Source organism: Mustela putorius, unplaced genomic scaffold, assembly GCF_011764305.1.
Source record: "Mustela putorius furo isolate JIRA1106 unplaced genomic scaffold, ASM1176430v1.1 tig00003909_pilon_pilon_pilon, whole genome shotgun sequence".
Lineage (NCBI taxonomy): Eukaryota > Metazoa > Chordata > Mammalia > Carnivora > Mustelidae > Mustela > Mustela putorius.
Genome location: NW_025422057.1, coordinates 39,089,846 through 39,108,255, shown reverse-complemented (window position 1 = coordinate 39,108,255; position 18,410 = coordinate 39,089,846). Strand labels below are relative to the sequence as shown.

Sequence of the window (18,410 nt, the reverse complement as noted above, 5' to 3'; positions counted from 1 at the left end):
GGGCCGATGGAGAGAGCTTCTGGACAGTGGTGCTGCTGGCTTGGTGGCTGGTCCATGGCAGGGGTCCTGTAGCTTCAGTGCCAGGATGAGGGTGTGGCCCTGGGGGATGGCGCTTAGTGAGACTGGGGTGTTTTCCTCAGCGGGGGAATTGTGGGGCTCCCTCGAATGAAGGAGAAAGGCCGAAGGCCACTTGGGGAGGCCTGGGGAAGGTAGGGTGGGGAAGGTAGGGAGGTAATGTGGGCTTGCTCTTAGTACTGATTTCATGCGGCTGTTCACGTTGTATGGGGCAGATAGGGTGACTGTGTTAGGAGGGAGGAATGCATTTATGTGAATGCACAGGGTGCTCCGAGGGCCGTGGGAACTCAGGAATGTGCTCTAGAGAAGGCTTATTAGCAAGGAGTCTGCAGAGGGAGGCTCAGGTACACTCTTCCTGTTTCTTTCCACTGTGGTGCTCCTTCACCCTCCTAGAGCTCCTTTCTCATTTTGGCTTGTTTATCAACCCTCAGGGCCCTTGCTCTAGGTCGTGACACATTCTTTCAAATTTAAATTTTCTTGGTTCTTTTTCTTAACTCCCAATCCCATGATTAGAACTCTGGGGAACCTTCTGTGCTCACCCCCATCCTGGGCCCCAGGTTGAGTTACGGATTGATGGCCCTGTGATCAACTAGTTTCCCTTCTGTGTAAAGAGATCCGGTGGGTAGCAAGGTTTCCTGGACCCAGTGTGAGGTGAGTAGTAGTAGTAATCAGCCACCCTGATTAGGATTACCCCCGGAACCAGGTTAAAGAGTGCCAGGTGGGGAAGGTAAGCGCTGGCAGAGATGGCCCCTCATATTTCTTTTGCATTTGCACATACCGTCTCATACTTGGTTTCCTCCTTTCTCCCTTCCTCCTTTCCCTTCCCTTCCCCTTCCCCTTCCTTCCTTCCTTCCTTCCTTCTTTCCTTCTTGTAGGCTTCTGGTGTGGGGCTTGAACTTAGAGGACCCGACCCTGAGATCAAGAGTTGCACGCTCTTCCAACTGAGCCAGCCAGACATCGCCCCCCTGTCTAGTACTTGATATCTTGACTATGTATGAACTAATTAAATTTAGATGTTCAGTAAATAAGGATCACTGAATCTGCAGGAGGTTGGTGTTGCCGCTTTAGAGTCTCAGATAGTTCTTGGCTACGCTTTAACCCACACAGAACAAAAGAGTCCTGTTTGATTTGTCTCACCTCCGCACATCAGGACCTTAAATATGTATTACTCAGCAAGCAGTTGGAAATAGCAGGTGTTCTTAGATTCTCTGTCCATTGCCCTCCAGAAGGAGGTGGTGTTCACCGTCCCCTTTGCTCTTTCCTCTGAAATTGACCGGGGGTGTGTCGTTGCAGGCTGGGGGTTCTTCGTTGGCGTCGGCTCCGGTGTCCACCTTCCCTCGCTCTTCTGTCACGCCGTCCAATCAGGACATCTGCAGGTAACACTCTGCTTCACATGCTGGAGTGGTTCATGTGACATCCCGGAAATAAGCATTAGTGTCTGCAGGTTCTCGATTTTCCATTTGCTCGGTCAGTATACCTTTGCTGTAAACAGCTGGCTCAGTTTTCTGTGCTGTTTGCTCCCCAGGTTCCCACCCAAGTCTCATTTCTTCCCTTCGATGTCTGTTCTCCTTTAAGATTGTTTTTACTTTCTGTGCTTTTATTCCACTGTTCTCTGCATGCAGTTCCAGGGCAGTGTGTTCTGAGTGTTGTCACCACAGTCCCGTGCAGTCTGCTGTTGTCTTGAAAGCTCCTCCAGGCCCGAGTTCTCTGACACAAGGGCTCACTGTGACAGTTATCTGTAAAGACACATTGTCTAAGAGAAATTCCTGTGGTTCCGAATGGGCCCAGGCCTTGAAGCCTGCTGACAATACCAAAGCCAGAAGAACGCTAAAGTTCTCAAAATCCCTAAACGATGTGGGTGAGAAGGCCCAGGATACTGTGGAAAGTTTTGACTACGTGGAGAGAACTTGCTCCGAAGGGAAATTGATCCTCCCTCCAGATCCGGGTCTGAGAATTAACAGGTTCCATCAGAAGGGAAAAAGAGCACTGCATCACAAACCTCTTGGCAATTCCAAACATTCTTGTGTTTCCTCCCTTTCGGCCCATCGGTCAACTGCCTCAGAGGTGGACGCTGGCAAGGGGGGCATGCATGTCCCTCTTTTGGAAGAGAAAGCGGATGGCGATGCTGTGTCCCGGGGCCGGCGACTGCTCCAGTACCTGTTCTCGCTCTCACACGGCTCGAGTGCCAGCAGCCTGCACAGGTTCCAGGAGTTGGAGAGCCGTGCCGCCCACCTGCACACCACCAAGTCCTCTAGCGGGCTGGCAGGGAGCACGGGCTTCTACTCTGATGAAATGGGAGACGACGATGTCTTTGAGGACAGCACATCTGCAAAATGGAAGAGCAAGGTCCTGCGGGCGCCCCTCTGCTCAGTGGAGAAGGACAGTGACCTGGATTGTCCTTCTCCCCCCTCTGAAAAATGCCCCCCCATCTCTCCTGTGTCCACGTCAGGGGATGCCTGCAGGTTGGTTTGCCAAGAACCAGTGTTCTGGCCAGCTCTGCTCCCCATACCTCAGTGGCCTCATCTTGCTTTAATATGTGAAGTTTCAGGAAAATGAAGTTATGGGCGGTAGGTAGACGATTGTGGGTTGATAGCTTCCTCCAGAAGAGTGGAGTATTGGTGTCATTTGACACATTTTTATGAGCTGGGTCCCAAATAGTTTCACAGATGACAAAAGAGGAAGAAGCTACACATATTAAAGGCCAAGCTGACTCTTCTCAACCAAAAATAAGTAGACTTTGCTTAAGGAAGAGAGAAAATAGTTATTTCCAGTTTGCCAGCTCGAGGATCTAGTTGTTAAGCACTGGCTGCCCCTTCCAACCTCATTTTTACCCTTTGTTCCAATTGCAACACAGTGTGAATGGGAAGAGGCCAGCCTTCTGCAGTACCTTCCTTCCTTCTTTTTAACTCGGATGTGGCCACCTCTGCCTGGGTCCTGCTTCCACTTCCCACCTTTGTCTTCCTGTGTGCCGCATCCTTGTCTGGCCTCTAGAATCTTTAAGAATCTGCTTTTGGTTACCACGCTCATGCTTTCCCTCTTCCAACCTTTCCTTGGGCGCCCCTTCTGGGCCAGCTGTTACCATTTCTAACAGTTGGATCAGAAACTCCTCTCACAGAAACAGAGAGCTGCGAGCATGGCCAGGGCTGGGGCCCAGCTCCTGTCAGGCCAGGTATCCCTACCTGTTCTTCAGCAGCTGGAACAGACCCTTCTGTGTCTCAAAAGTCTCTTAAGTTCCTTGAGGTTAGTGCTATGTCCTCTTGCATGTACTCTTAGAAATCATGAATGATTTAAAATTCTCACGTCCTCAAAAATGATTTTAAATTCTTGTGTCTTCAAAAAAGAAATGGCACCTTCTAATGGGGTTTATAGGTCCAGGAGAGGTCCTGTGTTTTTGCTGTATACTGTCTGTGGGAGTGTGGTGTGCGAAGGTGACGTCTGTGATTACCGTCAAAAAACAAATTCATCATCTTTTTAAGTCATTGGTATTTTTGGAAAGTAGAGTGCTGGTTCCATTTTACATGGAAATTTTTCTTCTAATTGTTTTAACATGTTGTGAAGGATGCTTCCATGTTGCCTTAAATTTGGCTTTCGGTGAAGTTCTTAAATCTTACCAAAAATGACTGCTTTGTCATTTTTTATATTGTTTTTCCCTCTCTGATGCCAAATGCCATCCAGACTTTCCATATTGGTGCAGTAAGCTAGAAGTTTCTAGTTTGTAGTCACTGTCCACATCCGTGTTTGTGTGTTTTGTGCCTGTGGTCCTTTCTGTGATGTTTGTTGTTGAAAGTTTTCACTAGGGGACCAACCCTCCCCTGGAGCGTCCTCTTCTCTGGCACGCGGGTCTCCTGGTAACGCCTGGCTCTCCTCTCCCCGCAGGATCTGCCACTGTGAGGGGGACGACGAGAGCCCTCTGATCACCCCCTGCCGCTGCACGGGGAGCCTGCACTTCGTGCATCAGACGTGCCTGCAGCAGTGGATCAAGAGCTCGGACACGCGCTGCTGTGAGCTCTGCAAGTACGAGTTCATCATGGAGGTCAAGCTGAAGCCTCTGAGAAAGGTACACGGCAGGACACCTTTGGAGGTGCCCTTGCCTCACTGAAATGAGGGCCCGGGCAGAGTCAGCACCTCGGCGGGGGCGAAGCCTTGGACTCCTCTGTCGGAAGTGGGTGCTGGCGCGTGCATTCCTGCTACGGGCGTCATCCTTTCCAGCTCTTCTTTCCTGCTCCTTCCTCTGGGGAAGAAGCTCTTTCTAACCCTTCGGTCCTAACGTGTTTTTCCGTCAAACTAAGACTGCTTTCTTGTCTGTGTCAGTCATGTGGCCATTGATCACAGACTGTTTTGTGACATCTTAGCATTTAATTTTATATGTATTAACTGTTCGTGTCTTGTCTCTGATTAGGACTGTATATTACTAAACATTAGTATCTCTCTTCTGTGCAGAGCACATAGTTACTTGTTCGGTACCTGTGATAAGTATTTGCCAGTCAGTAAGGGGAGGGTGGGTGGGAAAAGAAAGGAACCGCAGGCCTTAGGGGCAACGCGACTCTCTCTGGGCCCCATGTCATGGCTCCCTCTGCACGGAGCCTCGTTTGACTTGTGCCTCCTGTGAAAATGGTTTAATGTGTTTGTTTATATGCCCAGCACGTGAGGTTTTATTTGGAAGAGTAAGACTTGTTCTTATCTCAGGATTTTGGAATGTGTATTCGAGGACAATCACACAGTCAAATCACAACACATGACTTAGCCAAGTGAAGTCTAGATTAAGTGGCACAGAGCATGTCAGACATTCAGAGGAGGAAGTACAGGCTATAGGCTGGAGCCTTGGGGAGGTGGAATGGAGGTTGTGTCACAGAATGTTTGGGTGTTAAAGCCGTTTCTGAAGGATCAGTAGGATTTGGAGTTAAGTGAAAGGAGTTTAGAGAGGTCCGGTTGTGTAGAGAAGCATACACCAAAACAGTGTGTGTGAGCATTGCGGGGCAGTGTGGAAGGCTTGGACTGAGTGTATCTTAGGAAATAGTAGGAGATCAGGGAGCAGGAGGGATTTTAGGAGGAAAGCCAAAAGAAGATACTATATAAAACCATAGCAGAAAGCATTCACGCTTTTGGAGAAGGCAGATGTAAACTACTTGAAGAATGTTTTGCCCCATGGAGACCATGTGATTTATTGGGTACCTACTCTGCGCTGGCCTCTCAAGTGGGCCTGTAGCACTTTGACCGATGTAGATAATCCATGAGACTCTGTTCTCAGCTTGTCCTGCACAGATCTCTCTGGAGAGATGCAATGACTAGGGCTGGCCAAGGATATGTAGAGTGTTCACACTTTGTTCTTTTTCTCTACCCTTGTGTTTTCTTCTGATTTGGAAAGCAGTAAATGAAAAAGAAAATCTGGCTCTTTGGAGTAAGTTAATGAGCTCCTAGAGGAGATGGGACTGGCAGAGCCTGCTTATACCAGGAACTCTTAGCATCGGTTTCAAGCTGTTGCTGCCAAAGTAGCAAAGGACCAAAGAGTGAGCGCCTCCCGCCATCACCTTCACGATGTAGTGTGACCCATCTGCTAGTGTGTCGTGGTGTCATCAGCCCTCCTCCCCTTGCCCACACCAGTCAGCGAGGCAGGGAGGTCTCGTGTGTGCCACCTGGGTCGGGGGCCAACATGCTGTTTTCATCAGGATTGAAACCATAGAGGCCTTCAGCTAGCCATGGGCTGTCTGCCTGCAAGAATAAGCAGACAGGAGGATTGATACCTGGTTATGGTTCATAGCTCATCTTGATCCCAGCTTCTTTTCATTGCATGAAAAGTTGGCTGTCGACAGAATACCAGTGCCTGGTACCTGGTTGGTTTAAGGAGAATGACGTTTGGTATTTGGGAAAATTCATGAAGTCTGGGGAAAGGGGAGGGGCAAAAAAGCCAATCTTACCCATCTACAATGCTCTCACCCCCATTGTTGCCCTTTCCATTGGGGTCCTGCACCTCATGCTCTGTGTGTGGTCTTTCCAGTGGGAGAGGTTGCAGATGACGGCCAGTGAGCGCAGGAAGATCATGTGCTCGGTGACGTTCCATGTCATCGCCATCACCTGCGTGGTCTGGTCCTTGTATGTGCTCATTGACCGTACCACCGAGGAGATCAAACACGGACAGGCAACAGGTATGTATGTGCTCAGGGTGAAAGATGAGGGCAGCGTAGACATCCTGGATAACACACAGGGGTTCTAGGATTGGGGCATCGTTCCAGATCGGTTTTTAAGTCAGGCTTCAAATATCTGGAATTCTGGAGTGGGGGCATCAGTTAAGAGGCACCAAGCATCCTTTTTGGATGTTTCTCTTGCTGTGGTGAGCACTTCTTTAAAAACCCAGTCAGAAGAGATCAATCAGGGAGAAGAGAAAGAGAGAGTCTCCTGGAAGAGCAGCAGGATAAGAGAATGGACACCCTCTGCCTCCCCACTTAAGATGAAACAGGATTTGATGAGTAAAGATTCCATTGGTTATGTGAAGGTCAGAAGTTGTGTTTTATTTACTTCAGGTCTTAAATTAGTCTGTGGATAGGCTAACCAGGTTTTTCCCCTTCCAGGAATCCTAGAGTGGCCCTTTTGGACTAAACTGGTGGTTGTGGCCATCGGCTTTACCGGCGGACTTCTTTTTATGTACGTTCAGTGCAAAGTGTACGTGCAATTATGGAAGAGACTCAAGGCTTATAACAGAGTAATCTATGTTCAGAACTGTCCAGAAACAAGCAAAAAGAATATTTTTGAAAAGTCTGCGCTAGCAGAAGCCAACTTTGAAAATAAAGATGGACGTGGAATCTGTCATTCTGACACAAACTCTTCTTGTTGGACAGAACCTGAAGACACTGGAACAGAAATCATTCATGTCTGATTTTGTGGAGGAGTAGTTTTCCTAGGCATCGAAGAACAGCTGAAGGAAATTGTTTACTGCCAATTGTGTACCTTTTCTTATGTCCTTTAATAGCATAGACCGGGCAGGTGACTGTTTTAATGGCTTCTCTTTTTCTAAACCCTCCTTAGTGAATCTTCTGGAAAGCCCTCACGTTGGCTGTGCATGGCCGGGTTCCACTTCTGCCAGCATTTGCATGGGAAGGGAGGTCCCTGTGATGCTCTATGATGGGTTGCTGGCTGTTCTGGCCCGTGAGCAGAATGAGAGAATAAAATGCCAAACCCAAGGGAAGAGCAGGAGCAGGGTGGCACCCTGGCCTCGAAGCCTGGCCTCTCCCGGTTGGCAGCAGTCCCTACCCGGGCACAGAGTGTTTGGGAATGTCTAGCCATGATGAGAGGATTTCCCTCCTCCCTGAGAAGAGCGTGGGGAGCTGAGCCCCTCTGCCAGGGCTGCCACTGACCGTTTTCCTGAGCAGACGGGGCTGTAGTGCTCTCTGCATGGTGGCGAGTGATTCACTAAGCAAACAGCACTTTACAAAAAGAGAATCTTTATTTTGTAATATGTGTGCCCAGTGGGATTGACATTTAAAAGAACATCTCATTTAGAAGCCTTCCTTTCATTATCTCTTTTACATTATAATAGATCTAAAACCCTCTTTGCCTTATATATTCTAAGAAACCTGACATCTACTCTGTGTCCATAAAAGGGACTTGTGGCTCTAAAGCAAGGACAAACAGATTGGAGGCATTTTCCTGACATTTCATGGGAATTAGTGGATGCCGCATGGCAATTTGAGCCTAATTCTTGTGGTTTCAAGCCTATTTTATGACAAGTGTTTATGTCACTGGCCTTCCCCAAACATTTCTTTTTGGTCAACTTTGAAAAAGAAGGTTTTGTGAGATCTAAACGAAAGGAAGCAAGTGAGTAATTAGAACAAAACTGAATATTTAGAAACGACTCCTTTCCAGACAAACCTCTCCAGTTTGTGAGGCTTCACTGAATGAGTAAGTGTGCACTGCCCTGGTCTGGGGCACGGCCCCAGGGGGTGCTCCTTGGGTGCCTGCCACCTTGGACGGCTTCTGCTTCGGGGGAGATTCTGTGGATCGCTGGCCCAGGCAGAGAGACAGACGGGCTGGCTCTGGGACGAAGGCCAGGAGTGAGCAGCAAACTGCCATGGCCCATGGTCACTGCCCCCAGCCATACCTCTACCCATTTATCGCCTTAACTGGACTGCACAGAGAGGATTCTTGTGATCAGTTCGTTCTGTCATCAGGGATTATTTCCTGTACCATTTTCATAAGACAAAACCAAAATCACTACCATCAAATGGCCTTTGTCCCTTTAAAAAGTCTGCTTAAAATTCTGTTTTTAAAAAATGAGTTTTACTTCACCAGGAAAATAGGAGTCAACTCCAGGAAAACAGGCCAGGAGGGTCTGCAGTGTAACACAAGCGTGCCCGGGTACTTACTTTCCAGGCGACTCTGCATGTGTAAGCCTCCTCTGAGGGGAAGGGTGCCCAGGGGTCCTGCCCTCAGTCCCCTGAACCTTAGCTGACTCTGCTGTCCTGCTAAGAGGATGAAGCAAACACAAGACGATCCCTTTGCCTTTCAGAGTGGAAGTGCTCTGGTTTGTTTTGAAAGCCTGGAGGAGGCTGAAGTGCAACTAAGCTCTGGGGGAGGGTAGCTTTGTCCTGCCTCTCTTCCCATCCTGTGTGTCATTTGTTGGCATCACGGACCCTGGTCTAAGGAGCTGCCCATTGTGGCCTTCCTCCGGCCATCCCCTGAAAAATAGGTCAGCCTGCTCGCTCTCTCCGCCTCCCAGGCCGCGTCCAGTCCGTGCCCGTGTTCACTGTGCCCCAAAGTGCAATTACCCACACCCCGTCTCAGCCTGGGGAGGGCCGGTAGCTACACAGTATCTCCACTCAGGGGAGCTGAGTCCTGGGCTGGCCCTACCTGTGCCCCTTAGGAGCTGCCCAGGGAAGGCCCCTTGTCCCTGCCCTCTTACAGCAGATGAGCAGTCCTGTGAAGACTGGGATTGATTTTTAAGTGGGATTCCTTCTCCTGTCCCTGATGGAACCCCTTGCACTGAACTTGAAAGTCACTAGATTTCTCGCAGAGAGGAAGGTGTGCTTAGGTAGGGACAGCCTCTGGGCAGCCCACCTGTCATGGCTGGCACCCCCTATGGCAGAGGTGCCTTTATAACCCATGACTGCTGTGTTGCTCCCGTGCCTGACCAAATTCTCATGTGAAACCCTCACTTCATTTCAGGAAGGCCTAATACCATCTCATCACCTCCACCAAGATCCTAAAAAAAAGCCTTCTGCCTGGGGACAGTCCATCCCACATCTTTCTTTCCTCACCTGGGATGGCACACACATGCTCCCTTGCCTTTTTCTTTTCTCGTAGGTTCTAGTTGAGCACCTCTGACTCCATTCTCAGTCTCTGCTCTAATCACTAACCCCCAGAGATGGACCCTGGAGGCCCAAGCTCTGGAAAGGTGGTGCTCTGCTGCCATCTAGTGGGCACAGCGGATCTGCCGGGGGTTCCTTTAGTCGTAGCACCTTGCCTTCGAGTTTTTTTGAGGGGGGGGGTATTTATTCCCCAGTTTCCCCTTATTCTGCACCTGGCTTTGGTGGGCGGACAACAGTTGGCTGAACCAGAAATGTGGGATGAGCTGGTGGTCTCAGGGCCTGGAGGCTGGTACTTGGGGGGCCAGGCCAGGAGGAGAAGGAAGTGGCTTCCTGGGTGTTGCCAGTCAGCCCTCTCTGATTTGGCCTCGGTTCCCTCAAAAGTTGGCCTGAGCACTTCCAACTTTGGCTGCCAGCAGGAACTTAGTTTTTGCGCCAGAGTGGATTTTAAGAAATTCTAGAAACTATCAAAGGCCTCTTCCATCTCCTCCTTGTCTGCCTCATTCCACTCTTTTCAGTCTTATGGGTCTGCTCTTCAGCCTTGCTGGTGTGCCCCACCTGATTGCAGACATGCAGGCCACAGGCAGTGGGCCAGTTCCAGAGCCTCAGGTAGGGCCTGCACAGCTGGGGCTGCTGCTGCTGCCCAGTGGGTTGGCTGCAGGGCTGGAGGGGCCCTGGGAACCCACAGGGCCAGGAGCCGTGATGCTGTGCATTTGGCCCGAAGCAAAGACACTTTCTGAATACTTTCCCTTTTGAATCTGATTTGAAATATGCAGCTTCCCTCTCCAGCCCAAGGAAGGACGGGAACACAGGGAAGTAAAAGCATTTATCTTTGTTTTGGACATAATTAAGTTGTGCAGCTCTTCACCTATTTACAGGCAATGTTTATAGAAAGCTGATTGTTAATAAAAACCAAATTTACACTGGCATGTGTGGTGTAGTTTCTAAAAGACACTTCACATTGGAAGATTTTCTTAACTTGTGAAGTTTCTAGTTATCTGAATGTCTGATTTTGTATCCTTTTGTGTATGTTCACTGTTTCTCAGTATTACTTGAATCATTCTCTAGGGGGCTTGTTTGTGTTATACATGGGGGTCTAATTGCAGCAATAAAGCATCTCTTTACAAAGGGATTTTTGCCATGCAAGTGTTTTCCTGCAAGAAGGCTGGGAACGTCGGCGGGCATTGCAGTGGTTCTCACTCCCCTTTCCCTGGTCCTCTGACTTGCACGTTGGGGAAGAAAATCATGCAACCTCTGGAGGTATCTGTTTTCCTAGGCAGGGGGGATGGCTCCCCCAGACACTGGTGGTTGGTTGGTGGGGAGGGGTTGGGTTCCGGAGAGTGTGCGGGCACGGGAGTGAAGACAGAAGTAGCTCACACAGCTGTGCTTGCTTCAAACATCCAGGCTCTACTTGGACTCTGTGCCCTGCGAGAAGCCAGATTCAAGTTCAGGGTGTGTCTGGCGATGGGACCATGGAGCAGGTGATTATTGCCTAATTCCCCTTGTCTGTTGGAAAACTTACTGAGCCAGCGCCTTGCTGAATAGGAGAATCAGGGAGGTTCTGGCCATAGCTCAGCCTGGCTGTATCTCCCAGTCTCTGATGGGGCCTCCCTGAGTCATGGTGGTGTCATAGGTCCTTCTGCCTTGAGACTGAAAACCGTTGACAGGGCTGTGTGTGCCGAGGGCAGGCACCTGCCTTTATCTGTGTGCCCAAGTTGAAAACGGAGGCCAGGATTGCCCTGTACGTACTGTTCTCTAGGTGAGCCCAGAGAATCGTCACCAGTTAAGGGTAATGGAGTGACTGCCAGGAGACTTGGGAACTAAGCGGGAGGATACTCTGCCAAGTGTCCTTGCCTGACTTCGGGAGCTGCTGAGGCCTGTGGAGGAGGTAGTGACCACGGAGGAGCTGAACAGGTATGTGCCCATGGGAGGGAGGGAGTGCTTGACTAGTGTTTGGAGGGGTGAGGAGAGTGGAACTGAAAGAGGAATCATGGGTGAAAAGGTGAGGTGGGGGGTGCTCCCCGAGGGGAGCCTCTCTGCTTTGGGGATCCACCAAATTTGGTGAGGGTGGCCAAAGAGATGCCCAGTGGCGTCTTGTTGCACACAGGCTTGACCTTGCTGTCCCCAGGCCTTTCTGCCCTTTAACAGCAGCCACAGTGATGGGGTGAGGCTGCGGCCTGGCACATTTCCAGGGGGGCAGACTACACGCAGGCCAGCCTCCTGTTTTGTAAGAAACCTTAACAGACTTATAGCCCCATTCAGTGGCATAGTGACATACTTACTGCTCATCATTTGGGGTGTCAGGCTGGTGGGAGGAGGGTGAGCCTGGTGCTAGGTAGTAGAACTACCTAGATGACCAGGAGTGGCTGGTCCCTTTGGAAAAGATGAAATGTCTGACTAATCATTCCGAGGGGAGGGGCAGGCATGCAACAAGCAATGTGGTCAGCATGGGTTTAAAAAAAAAAAAAAAAAAAGGCAGAACATCAAACAGCCCCTTTTCAGGGAAAGGCCTTGAGCAGGAGCCCAGCACTGGGTCCCAGGAAGGCAGGGGTCTGGGCCATAGTCAGGCGGTAGAGGCGTCACATAATCTCCACGTGTCTGAAAGATCTGGGAAATGCGTGTTGCTTACGGCAGTCACATGACTGCAATGATAAGGATGTTTAATTGAATTTTGATATTAGAAACAAGGCTGAAGTCCACATCCATGACATTTATCTTTGTATGTGCACGCACATGTGTGTGTGGCGGTGGGGAGTGGTTTGAAAGACAAATTCCTAGAAGGACAGAAAAGGGTAAAGGTACTTAAGTTCCAAAAGCACCCCCCAGAATGGCTCACTTAAAAAAATTGGTCTCTCCTTACATTGTATCATGGAGGTATTTTTTAAATTGCTACTAAAATGATTGTCTTCTCTCTTATCATTGATATTTTACTTTGCATTCTTGGATAAATGAGATTGAGCGTCTTTTGTTTACTGTATGTGTCTGCTTGAGTGAATTTCCATGCCTTGGCCATTTCTCTTGGGTTTTTTTGGGTATGTTTTACGTTAAATCATAGGTGCTTTTTCTGGTCAAAGAACATTAACTCTGGTTTGATGTTACTGGCTCTTTATTTTTTTCTCCATTTTATTACGAAAAATTTTAATACAAAATTTTAAGTAATTGCCTAGTGAGATTTCATGTACCCTAGATTCTACAGTTAGCATTTTGCTGTATAAGCTTTACCATATATTTCCATCTGTTCATTACCCTGTCCTTCCATCACCTTGCTTTTTGAGTGCCTTTCAGAGTGGACTGCAACCGGAAGTGTATACTTTCCCCCACCTCAATTTGTATTGTATATCGTTAGCTACAATTCAACATGTGTTTATGGTTCTTTTTGTTCTTAGGAAAAATTTACATACAGTGAAATGTATAAACCTTAAGTGTACCATCTGATGAGTCTGGCAGATGTATATACTTGTGAAACCCCAAACCATAGGTTCTGTGTTAAAATACAGAACATTATCTCAGTCCTGAAAATCGCGATACCCTTTCCCCGGCCACCCCTGTCCCCATACCTTCCGAAGCAAAATCGTAGTTTTGATTTTTGGTTTTAGCTTGTCCTGGAGCTTAATTTTAGTGAAGTCATGGAGCTCACACTCTTGTGTAAGCATTCTTGAAGTCAGCACAGTGTTTTTGAGTTTTGTCTATGCTCCGTATCAGCACATTCCTGTTTTGTGTTGAATAATATTCCACCAGTCTCTTCATTTTCTTATGGTTGGAGACTTGAGCTCTTTCTAGTTTTTGGCCATTATGAATAGAACTGTTAAGATTATCTTTGTGGACACATTTGCATTTCTCTTGGGTAAATATCTAGGCATAAAATGCTGGTTCAGAGAGGGTAGAGATGTTTAGTTTTATAAGAAACTAAAGAAAACATTTTCACAAAGCAGGTGTACCATTTTACATCCCCACCAACAAGGTGGGAGGCTTCCAGTTACTTCAGACCCTTGCAACATTTGGTGTTGTCAGTCACTAACCTAAAATGTAAGAATTTTAGCTGTTCACATAGATACGTAGTTGTAATTTGCTTTTAATTTGCATTTGCATTTTCCCAGTGACTAATGATGTTGAGTGTCTTTTTGTGTGCTTCTTGTCATGTGCTTGCCATTCACACATCTTCTTTATATTTTTTTATAGAAATATATATTTTTAAAATTTTTAAAAAATTTCTTTACAGCGTAACAGAATTCATTGTTTTTGCACTACACCCAGTGCTCCATGCAATATGTGCCCTCTATAATACCCACCACCTGGCTCCCCCAACCTCCCACCCCACACCCCTTCAAAACCCTCAGGTTGTTTTTCAGAGTCCATAGTCTCTCATGGTTCACCTCCCCTTCCAATTTCCCTCAACTCCCTTCTCCTCTCTATCTCCCCATGTCCTCCATGCTATTTGTTATGCTCCACAAATAAGTGAAACCATATGATAATTGACTCTCTCTGCTTGACTTATTTCACCTCAGCATAATCTCTTCCAGTCCCGTCCATGTTGCTACAAAAGTTGGGTATTCATCCTTTCTGATGGAGGCATAATACTCCATAGTGTATATGGACCACATCTTCCTTACCCATTCATCTGCTGAAGGGCATCTTGGTTCTTTCCACAGTTTGGCGACCGTGGCCATGGCTGCCATAAACATTGGGGTACAGATGGCCCTTCTTTTCACTACATCTGTATCTTTGGGGTAAATACCCAGGAGTGCAATTGCAGGGTCATAGGGAAGCTCTATTTTTAATTTCTTGAGGAATCTCCACACTGTTTTCCAAAGTGGCTGCACCAACTTGCATTCCCACCAACCGTGTAAGAGGGTTCCCCTTTCTCCACATCCTCTCCAACACATGTTGTTTCCTGTCTTGCTAATTTTGGCCATTCTAACTAGTATAAGGTGGTATCTCAATGTAGTTTTTTTTTTTTTTTTTTTTTTAAAGATTTTTTATTTTATTTATTTGTCATAGAGAGAGAAGCGAGAGCAAGCACAGGCAGACAGAGTGGCAGGCAGAGGCAGAGGGAGAAGCAGGCTCCCTGCCAAGCAAGGAGCCCGATGTGGGACTCGATCCCAGGACGCTGGGATCATGACCTGAGCCGAAGGCAGCTGCTTAACCAACTGAGCCACCCAGGCGTCCCAATGTAGTTTTAATTTGAATCTCCCTGATGGTTAGAGATGATGAACATTTTTTTCATGTGTCTGATAGCCATTTGTATGTCTTCATTGGAGAAATGTCTGTTCATATCTTCTGCCTATTTTTTGATATGATTATCTGTTTTGTGTGTGTTGCGTTTGAGTTTTTCTTTATAGATCCTGGATATCAACCTTTTGTCTGTACTGTCATTTGCGACTATCTTCTCCCATTCTCTGTGTTTCCTCCTTGTTTTGTTGACTGTTTCCTTTGCTGTGCAGACGCTTTTGATCTTGATGAAGTCCCAAAAGTTCATTTTCGTTTTCATTTCCTTTGCCTTTGGGGACATATCTTGAACAGATTTTTTTATTTGAGAGAGAGAGCACAAGCAGGGGAAGAGGCAGAAGGATTGAGCTCCCAGTTGAGCAGGACCCTGGGATCATGACCTGAACTGAGGGCAGATGCTTAACTGACTGAGCCTCCCAGGCGCCCGCTTATCTATCTTTTCATACCAGGACTGACAGACTATAATCCACTGGCCAAATCCAGCCCATGGCAAATTTTCGTAAAGTTCTTGAGTTACTGTTTTATAATTTTATTTAATTCATTTAATTTTTAGAAGATTTTATTTAAGAGAGAGAGTGAGAGTGTGAGCACTAGTGGGGGAAGGAGCAGAGGCAGAGGCTAAGGGAGAAGCAGACTCCCTGATGAGCAGGGAGCCTGATGTGGGGCCAGGACCCTGGGATCATGACTTGAGCCAAAGGCAGACATTTAATCACTGAGCCACCCAGGTGCCGCCTGCATTTTTAAAACAACCTTTTAAAGTTGTAAAACAGAGGCACCTGGATGGCTTAGTTAATCATATGCCTTCACTCTCTTGCTGTGTCTCTGCCAAAAAAATAGTAAAATCTCAAAAAAATTAAAAACAATTAAAAGTGCAGCAGACTGTATGCGGCCTACCAAACCTAAAATATTTGCTTGACGCTGCTATGGATTTGAGTCTGTGTCTTGTATATTGCATGTAGTTGGGTATTGATTTTTAAATTATCCTGGTCATCTTTGCTTTTAGTTGGATTTTTTAATCCTTAAAGTATTTGATGTAATTACTGATATGGTTGGCTCTGTGCCTGGCATTTTATTATTTGATTTGTCCTCTGTGTTTTTGTTTCTCTGTTCCTCTTTTTTTTTTCCTTTCTTTTAAATTATTTGTAGATTTTTAGAATTCCATTTTAAGTCATCTCAGTTTTTAGCTATACTTATTTATATTATTTTAGTGGTTGCTCTAGAGGTTATAATCTACCTACTTACAATTTCACAAACTACTTAGAATTAATATTGTACCCCTTGATAGAAGATGTAGAAACCATGTGCCTGAAATAGTCTTTTAACACCCATTGTCTTTGATGCTATCTTCCTGTTGTGTTTACATGTATTATAAATACCACATGACAGTGTTATAATATTTGCTTCAAATAATGATATTTATTTTAAAGGAAGGAGGAGGGGAGAAAGTCTCTTACATTTACCAAATATCTACCAATCTGATACTGCCCTGTCCTTCCTGAGGATCTGAGTTTCCATGGGAGCATTTCTTGTAGATCTGCTGGCAATAGATTCTCTTTATTTTATTGTACCTGGAAATTTCTTCATTTCATTATCATACTTGAGAAATATTTTTGCTGGTTATAGAATTCTGTGTAGCTCTTTCATTCTTTGTCTCTGAAGTATGGTTTTCTTTGTATTTATTCTGCGTGGGCTTAGGTTTGGCTGAGCTTCTTGAAGCTATAAATTTGTATCTCACCAAATTTGGGAGATTTTTGGCCTTTATTTCTTCGGATATTTGCTCTGCCCCATCGTCTTTTACCTCCCCTCTCCTTCTAGGACTCCCAGTGACATGGAGGTAAAACCTTTTGATATTGTCCCATAGATCTCTGATGTTCATGTAAAAAAAAAATCTTTTTTTGCTTCAGATTAGATCATTTCTATTGATCTGTTTTCAAGTTCACTGATTCCTTGCTCTCTTGTCTTCTGTTCTGCTAGATTATTTTTTTCCAGATATTTTTAGTTAGAGAATTTCCATCTGATGATGATTCTTTTTCTTCCTCTTCGCTCTCTTCTTCTTCTTCTTCTTCTTTACCATGTATAGTTCTCTGCTAAGATTTCCTATCCTTTCATGAATTGGTAATATATTTCTTTTAACCCACAAAGCACAGGTATAAAAGCTTCATTGAAATCATTATCTATTGATTCCAGTATCTGTGATATCATATACGATCAGTTTCTCTTGGTTACCTTTTCCCTTGAGAGTAGGTCACATTTTCCTTCTATGTTGAATAATCTTGGATTGTGCCCTGGGTATTGTGAATATCATTTTGTAGAGATTCTGAGTTCTCTTCCATTCCTCTGAAGAGGACTTTTTTTTAAGCAAACAGTTAACTTGGTTGAGCTGAGACTGAAAACTGTTTAACAAATCTTGCTTTAGTGGTTTGATCCTCAGTTGAGCTATTTGCAGCTGGCCACATGCATGCTTGGCTTAGGGGTCAGCCAGAGGTTTAGACAGAGTTTGTGCACAGAGGGGTTTTCCCTGTCTTTAGCCGTGCTGGGGTGTGCTACTAAATACCCAGCTGCGGGGGAATGGGCAAGGCCAAGGGCCAGCTGCAGAGAACATAATTAACCAATAGCTCCAGCTGCCACAGCTTTGGATCTGTTGTGACCTTCATGCCAAGACCATTTTTGTCCTTCCTGCCTGATGCAAGATTTCTGTAATGGGCCACTTTTGTTTGAGGACTCCACATTAGCTGAGTGAGGCTTTCATCGAGGTGCCCTGCGGTCTGGAGTCTACCCAGACCTTCCTTCCCTTCCTGGTTGTACCCACAGGATCAGGCCTGCATCATCACTCCTGCCTGCTCCTCTTCCTTCCTTTGCTCACAGGCCTCGCAGCTTCTAAAGGTTGGTACGTTGGCCCTCGCAGGAACATGGAGCTGAATGAGTGACTTTACCACGACTGTAAGATTATGGAGTCCACCACCAAGGTCACTTATCAGTGTGGGCAGTTCTCAGAGGGATGGTAGGGAGTCCGGGGCAGTAAATGTCCAGGCCTCACTCTCTCTAGTCCCCACCCCAGTGCTCAAGTTTCCTCAGAGGGACTTGTGGCTTCAGGAGCCTTCTCCTGCATGACCTCTCCCATGCTTTATGGGCCCTAGTGGAAGTCTTTGTCCTAGACTTAGAGTCTGACCTAGCACGTTGGGTACATCTTCCAGAAATTCTGGAGACCCTGGTGATCTGATTCTGAAGCCAGGAGCTGGGGATATAGGTTGGGTAAGTGTGTACAGGAGGACATAACGGATCGTCATGCCCAGGCTCAGGGCTGGCTCTGCTTCTTGGGTGTGGGGAAAGAAACGCACTTTACAAGTCAGTTTAAGTCCTCTCTTGCAGCTCCCATATAGTGCCTAGAACCTGCCAGGTGCCTTGTAGGAGGGAAATGGGAGAGCAGCAGGCTGGTGCCTCGTACCACAAGTAAGGTGAGTTCCTTGTCCTTCGTGGGCTTTGGGCCCAAGGGAGAGACGATGTGGGAAGAAAACAACAGAGGTTCGGACAAAGCCCTGGGCCTGGAGGGGTGGTGGTGGGTAGATATGAGAATCAAAGATGCCTCCCCAGGCTGGACGATATTAAGGATGTGTTCTGAAGAAAATGTAGGAGCTTTCTGAGGAACGAAGAGGAAGAACCACCTTCTGTCTAGACTGGGCTTTGTGGGGTTGGTGGGTGGAGCTTTTGCCGAGATGGAATCACAGTGATTATGGTATTTTTTTTTTTTTCTTTCGGTCGTGAGTGGGGATGTGAGCTGTTTGGGGTGCCTGGAACATAACATGCAGGCAGATG

General features: G+C 46.8%; 1 protein-coding gene across 8 annotated transcripts in view; it reads left to right on the top strand.

Annotated features, from left to right (window-relative positions):
- Positions 1-10,503, top strand: part of MARCHF8 (membrane associated ring-CH-type finger 8) — a 129,591-nt gene extending 119,088 nt beyond the window's left edge. For 7 of the 8 annotated variants that reach the window (XM_004765871.3, XM_004765874.3, XM_004765873.3 and 4 more), the window contains 5 exons: positions 1,369-1,451; positions 1,698-2,537; positions 3,952-4,132; positions 6,071-6,218; positions 6,642-10,503. In XM_004765871.3, the coding sequence (XP_004765928.1) occupies positions 1,369-1,451; positions 1,698-2,537; positions 3,952-4,132; positions 6,071-6,218; positions 6,642-6,946 (1,557 nt within the window). In that variant the 3' untranslated portion in view covers positions 6,947-10,503. The remainder of the gene's footprint in view (positions 1-1,368; positions 1,452-1,697; positions 2,538-3,951; positions 4,133-6,070; positions 6,219-6,641) is intronic. The other variant, XM_004765878.3, reaches the window with a different exon arrangement.
- The last annotated feature ends 7,907 nt before the right edge of the window (positions 10,504-18,410 follow it).